The 6,246-nt window shown below is 36.6% G+C and overlaps 1 protein-coding gene across 1 annotated transcript in view; it reads left to right on the top strand.

Moving 5' to 3' along the window:
* Window positions 1-2,275: 2,275 nt before the first annotated feature.
* LOC134220061 (fatty acyl-CoA reductase wat-like) overlaps window positions 2,276-6,246 on the top strand; it is a 43,035-nt gene continuing 39,064 nt past the window's right edge. Inside the window, exons 1-2 of the mRNA XM_062699012.1 lie at window positions 2,276-2,826; window positions 2,960-3,050. Coding sequence (XP_062554996.1) covers window positions 2,732-2,826; window positions 2,960-3,050 — 186 coding nt within the window. The 5' untranslated portion in view covers window positions 2,276-2,731. The remainder of the gene's footprint in view (window positions 2,827-2,959; window positions 3,051-6,246) is intronic.

The following is a 6,246-nucleotide window of genomic DNA, read 5'->3' as shown; positions in this document are numbered from 1 at the left end:
TATGAAAAAAAAAACAATATACTCTTGAGGGTTACGAAAATACTCTAGGCTTCATTTGAAATTATTTCATAAAAAGTAAAATTTTGATACTAATTAAAATCCAATATGTGAATACAAGAAGCAAAAATGTCTGTACCTAAGGACATCTTTCGATAATTATTGGTATGTACCTAGGTGAAATAAATAAACAGAACATTTATGAATGTCTATCTGAGTGCATAGTGAGCTGTGATTGCGAAGGTAAATCGTGTGAAGTGTTTGTACTTATTATTTGGTGAATCATGAATTATAGGCAACTCATTGAAGTATTTAGAGCTCACGAGGGACGTCAGGTAGATCGCGTTGAAAAAGCTTTGGAATATATCTGCACTTAAAAAAACCCTGATTAATCCACCTAGCGGTGATGGTGCCTTTCTCGTGCATTATAAAAATAGTATTTTGGCCATTACTCTTGAGCCCATAGTCCGATCTGGCCAATTTTCAATAGGAAACAATGGGAGAGTATCCTGCGTCGAATACAACTTGTTGCGAGTAAATCGGTTAAGGCTAAGTGCCTGAAAAATGAGTGACATTTTATACTCATTTTTTCTATAAAAAAGTGGTATTTTGGCCATAACTTCCGAGCCCATAGTCCGATCTGACCAATTTTCAATAGGAAACAATGGTAGAGTATCCTGCGTCGAATGCAACATGTTGCGAGTAAATCGGTTAAGGATAAGTGCCTGAAAAATGAGTGACATTTTTTTACTATTTTTTTCTATAAAAAAAGTGGTTTTTTGGCCATAACTTCCGAGCCCATAGTTCGATCTGACCAATTTTCAATAGGAAACAATGGTGAAGCATCCTGCGTCGAATGCAACTTGTTGCGAGTAAATCGGTTAAGGATAAGTACCCGAAAAATGAGTGACATTTTTTTTTTGGTTGGGTGCGCACAGACACACACACATACACACACACACACACACATACACACAGACATCACCTCAATTCGTCGAGCTGAGTCGATCGGTATATAACACTATGGGTCTCCGGGCCTTCTATAAAAAGTTTGTTTTTGGAGCGATCATATAGCCTTTACCGTATACTTAGTATACGAGAAAGGCAAAAAGTCGGACTCATCATGCCAGGAAAGCCTCAAGAGAAGAAAATTTACATGACGTTTTCATTCGTGCTATGAACTCGTCGGATCCTTTGATAAGCTCCCTCAACTTAGGTAAGCGACTTCAAAATAAATCTAATCTGGAATATCCAGAAGATGTTCAAAGTTTTTTAGTGACTGAAACTTCTTGCAATACAACAGATTCGAGTACAGAAAAATATACCATTGCAGATATTTTAATCGATCTTGAAGAAATAAATGATGATTTTGTTGAGGATGTTCATGTACATAATGAATAAATAAATGTTGTTGCAGTATACTTATATATCTTGAAGCTTTTATTGCATGGAGTTCGTTTAGCTTTAATAGAGCTTTATATTGTATTCCCTTTACTTGTTTTACGGGTTAAGAGCCTGAACCAATCTGAAAAATCCTATAAAGACAACCTGTTACGTATGTAGATGCAATGGCCTGTATTTGACGGAGTACTTGTGCAACTTAGAACATCTGTACAACTCAATTCACATAAAAACAGTATACAATTTTCTAGTTTGAACTCTACAGGTCTGCGCTGCAATAAAATACACATCTATAGACTGCTGTGTACATGAGACATTCGTAGATAAAAGGGATATATTCCATAGAGATCAAAGGTCTGTATTCCAGGGAGTTTGGAGACCTTAGAAGTAATAACGACCTGCAAAACAAGTATTTCACATCTTTTAGACAATAATCTACGATATAAGTGTGAAATATTGCAGAAATGAAATGAAAATATTTTCGGCCACCTACTTGTATGGAGCCGCCCCATAGTGCGGTGCCCACAACCGAACCTCCTCCCCTACCATAAGCGATATGGTAGTTGGCCTACGCTTTCGGCGCACAAAATCTGCTCTTTGATTTTTATCAATTCAAACCCGGCAAATTTTCAGTGCGCTCGCCAGCTTTACAGAAGCCTATTTGTTTTCAAATTGTCAGATCATATTTCATCTCCATTAAATAAGAAGAAAATGACTTTTCTATGACGCCATTGGCGTTGTCACATTTGTATATGCTTTAGAGTTGTTGAATATGAACGGAGAGTCTTGCGATTCGCGGAACCCCGCATAGAAACCCCTTCATCGAAGATTCAAACGTTCGCGAATAAAGCTGACACCGTGCTCGGAGCACACTTTTACTCGTTAGTCAACCGTCCGTGGTATCGATCGACAAGTCGGCAGTGCGCGGACAAACGGTGAAACGTGCGTCGTACCTATGCGTTTGGATCTTTCCCTCTGCGCTTCCGCGCTAGTTCGTTGATTAGTTTTTTCCTTCCTCTCGGATTTGTGAGCTTTCGTGAGTGACACAGACTAAGTTCAGTTTTGCGTTTGCTGCTACATATCTGCTACTACCTTGCAAGGACCCGAAGGCCACAGCTTAGTGAATCGACGCTGTTTAGTTTCAGCGGGGCGCGCGGTTCAGAATCGTGTTGAACCTCAAACGAGACGGATCTCGTTGGGTGGCTCTCGTAGGGCTTTGCTGTAAACGCGCGGAGTGATCGTGGTGGTGTTCGATTGTGATAGCATAAAGTGGGTGCAAGTTTGCTGCCAGTAGAATCGATAAAGAATCGCGGAAAAGAACTGCAACGGCGAGATGTCGAACATTAGTGCATTCTATCGCGACAAGGTCGTGTTCGTGACCGGTGGGACCGGGTTTATTGGAAAAATCGTGGTTGAAAAGTTGCTCCGGTAAGCGAAGTGAGGTGCAATGGCAAAGTGGTCATACGAGAAAAAAAATCTTGTCGGAATGATTTCCGGAAGTGCATACAGCTTCGTTCTTACAGATCCTTTCTTTTCTATTGGATATTTCTTTTCCTAACAGAACGAGTGAAGTGAAAGAAGTCATTCTGCTGGTACGGGAAAAGAAGAATACACTACCGGAGCAGAGGATCAAGGACTTATGTTCTTCACCGGTGAGTATGTTAAATATCATACATTTATCTTTAAGATTGAGTTATGTGTATCATTGTATGGTCATGTATACTGACGTGTATTCTTAGTTATAAAACAAGGGTATTCTGAAGGTAGGAATTGTGAAGTGAGTAATTAACAGTTTAATGAAATGGGATTTTCCAACTTATTAAATGGAATAAATTGGGAAGATAATGACCTTATTCATGGTCACAGTATTTTCTTCAATAAAAATACTTCATGATTTTCTTAATTGCTGCAGTAATTCTTTGGTAGCTCTGAGTCTCAGAAATTCTACTATCAGCGACGAAATTTACAATTGAACCGTTTGTTTGAGAAACTGCATATGTGACATTTTTGGCCAAAATGAGATTTTCATATATTCTATATATAAAGTATTCTGGCAAGAAATACGAAAGTTTTTTTTATGAATTATATTTAATATGAAGGGTTATTGTTTTGTATGTTGTTTTGAAACTATTTACATAAAAAGCAGGTCATGAATTTGAAATAAAATAAATCGAAAAGTAACTACCTACCAAGCGTTCATTCGGGCTTAGATTATTTCCTTTTCTAATAAAAAATGAGTGCGTCGTTCTCTCTACTGTTCGCATATTTGTCCCGTGTTTGTTAGGATTTCTATAAGAAAATTATTTTGAGCTTTTTAGTGGAATGTCTTCACTTGTCATAAGACGAGTTAATACAATCCCATTGAATTCCACCACTTAATTGTATCTTGACAGATACGTATTTCGACCTCAACAGTAAGGCCGTCTTCAGTGTCTCGTACTTGACTCGACTTAGACTTAGACTAAGTCGAGTCAAGTACGAGACACTGAAGACGGCCTTACTGTTGAGGTCGAAATACGTATCTGTCAGGATACAATTAAGTGGTGGAATTCAATGGGATTGTATTAACTCGTCTTATGACAAGTGAGGATTTCTATGTACATGTGACAGTTATCCGTATAACGGCAGTATAGTGCATAACCTGTGATTGTTAAATACTTCCTAGACTGCTGCTAGGACCGCTCCTTAATGAAGGTTTTTAACTATTTTTTGTGATATGCCTGCGAAAGTGATACATATCAAATCGAGTAAAATTTACAGGAAACGGTTTTCTTAGAGACCTCGTATAATAGATTCTAGTTTAAAATATTCTAATACTCCTTGTACCAACCTGTTGTGAGTGATGTGCCTGAAGATAATAATGAGAAATATGCGAAATATCTTCACAAACGTCAAGTTTGTTGGAGCAATCACTTTGTCTTCAAATTTATTGGAACAAAATGTATCACATGTATATATTTAATGTGAAGAAAAGCGGCACCCATAGTAATTGACTACTATGATTTTAATTTTATGCTTTCGAAACAGTTTTGGCCTATTGAAACAAGTTTTCCGGATGTTAATAATAAAGAAAGTGAAGCTTGTACTTTGTACTTTATAATCTTTTGATGAAGGGGTTTATCGTGAAAATCTGTTCGGTCGACGTTCGAAATCTTTTCAGTGTAACGCTCTCGATTAAAAATATATAGGGGGAAAGACGGCTTTGGCAGGTTTTGTTCTAATATTGGCAGGGGGGTTTTTGTCTACCAAATTTTATGAAATTTGGCCACAATATGCAAAGAATGTTTAGGCCAAATTTGAGCCTAGTCAGTCATAAAAAACCCCCCTGCCAATAATAGAACAAAACCTGCCAAAGCCGTCATTCCCCCCATATTGGTATGTAACACCCAGTATAGTAAAGAAAGACGTGTGTGCTATGCAAAAGTGAAAATTAATTAATGCACAACTTTATATGACAAGTAGAAGCATAAGTACTAGAACGCGCTGTAGTCATTTGAAATATTTTGCCAAATTATGCTTCAAAAAGCTTCAATTGGCCATAATGTATGTATCATGTTGTATTGAAGTGCATGTTTGGTTTCATCACCAACATCGGTTTGACACTTGTAGTACCGGTACTTTGGCTGCCAGGTCGAAGTAACCTAGCTGTTAGTCACGCGAACAGGAACGACATTATCATTCTTATACTTATACTATCTGGCCACGGAATATATTTCCATCAATCAAGTTTTATAATTTAAATTATAAATCGTGAAACAGTTGTACAGATTTAAATCCTTTTATTCAAAACCCTTCAACGGTGGATGTATTGCGATTCAAGAGCAGTTTATTTAATTTAACTCGTTATTTTCCCAAACTTTTTATTATTCGTTAAAGTGCTAAACTTAGGCATTTATGCACTACAACGAATAAGGTCTATTTATATTCGAACTGTGCTCTACAGAAAACATTGAAGATTTCTCGCTTAACTATTCAAAAGGACCTAAGTAGCATTTTTTTCGTGAATTAATTTGAGTAGGGTAAAACGTCCTATTGTTGTGGTATGTCCTAATGTTGCGGTAAAGTTAAAATTTCCATTCTGGATATAATAGCATCAAAAATAATTGAGGATATGCTAAAAATCTTCGAAATATCCACTAGAACACTTTTTGTTTGACAAAATTTCAATCGAAATTATGAAAAATCAACATTTTTATTTTAAAAAAATTGCATCTTCTGAGCCTATTATTGTGCTAAGGTCCTATTTTTGTGGTATCGCTCTCCATAAGAAATATAGGTAATACCTTTGATTGATCTTTAAAAAATATCGCAACGATAGGCAACTGCGTCCTATTATTGCGGTAGTTTATTTTTATTGTGATGAAAACAAAACAACATAAATTTAGCACAATGGATGTAATATTTACGAAACTATAGTTAATGAGCATCCTATTCGACAACTACAACAATGTGCAATAAACAGTTCATTTGTAAATATTTTTCGAAATCAGTTTTGTTTTGACCATAACAGGTCGTTATACCCTATTGCAATCAAAAGCTCTCATAATGGTCTGTCGATTGCAATATTCAAATTAACTCATAAAATGTTACCTAGGTCCTTTTGAAAAGTTAAGCGAGATTTCGATGTGTAGTGGTCCGAAAATCGTCGATGGTGGAGTTTGTCATAATTTTGGTAGGCGGCGTGAATCGGCGTGGGGATTTTTTTCATTGCGTTCGTTTCTTAAATATTTTTTCTGATTTTTTTCAGGACATTTTCAAGACATTACCGGGATAATCTTTTGAACTTCCACAAAGAAAAATCATAGTTTTTCCGAAATATTTGTTTGAAGATTATTTTCGCAACAGCAA

The sequence above is a fragment of the Armigeres subalbatus genome, chromosome 3 (assembly GCF_024139115.2).
Source record: "Armigeres subalbatus isolate Guangzhou_Male chromosome 3, GZ_Asu_2, whole genome shotgun sequence".
NCBI lineage: Eukaryota > Metazoa > Arthropoda > Insecta > Diptera > Culicidae > Armigeres > Armigeres subalbatus.
This window is presented reverse-complemented; position numbering and strand designations above follow the sequence as displayed.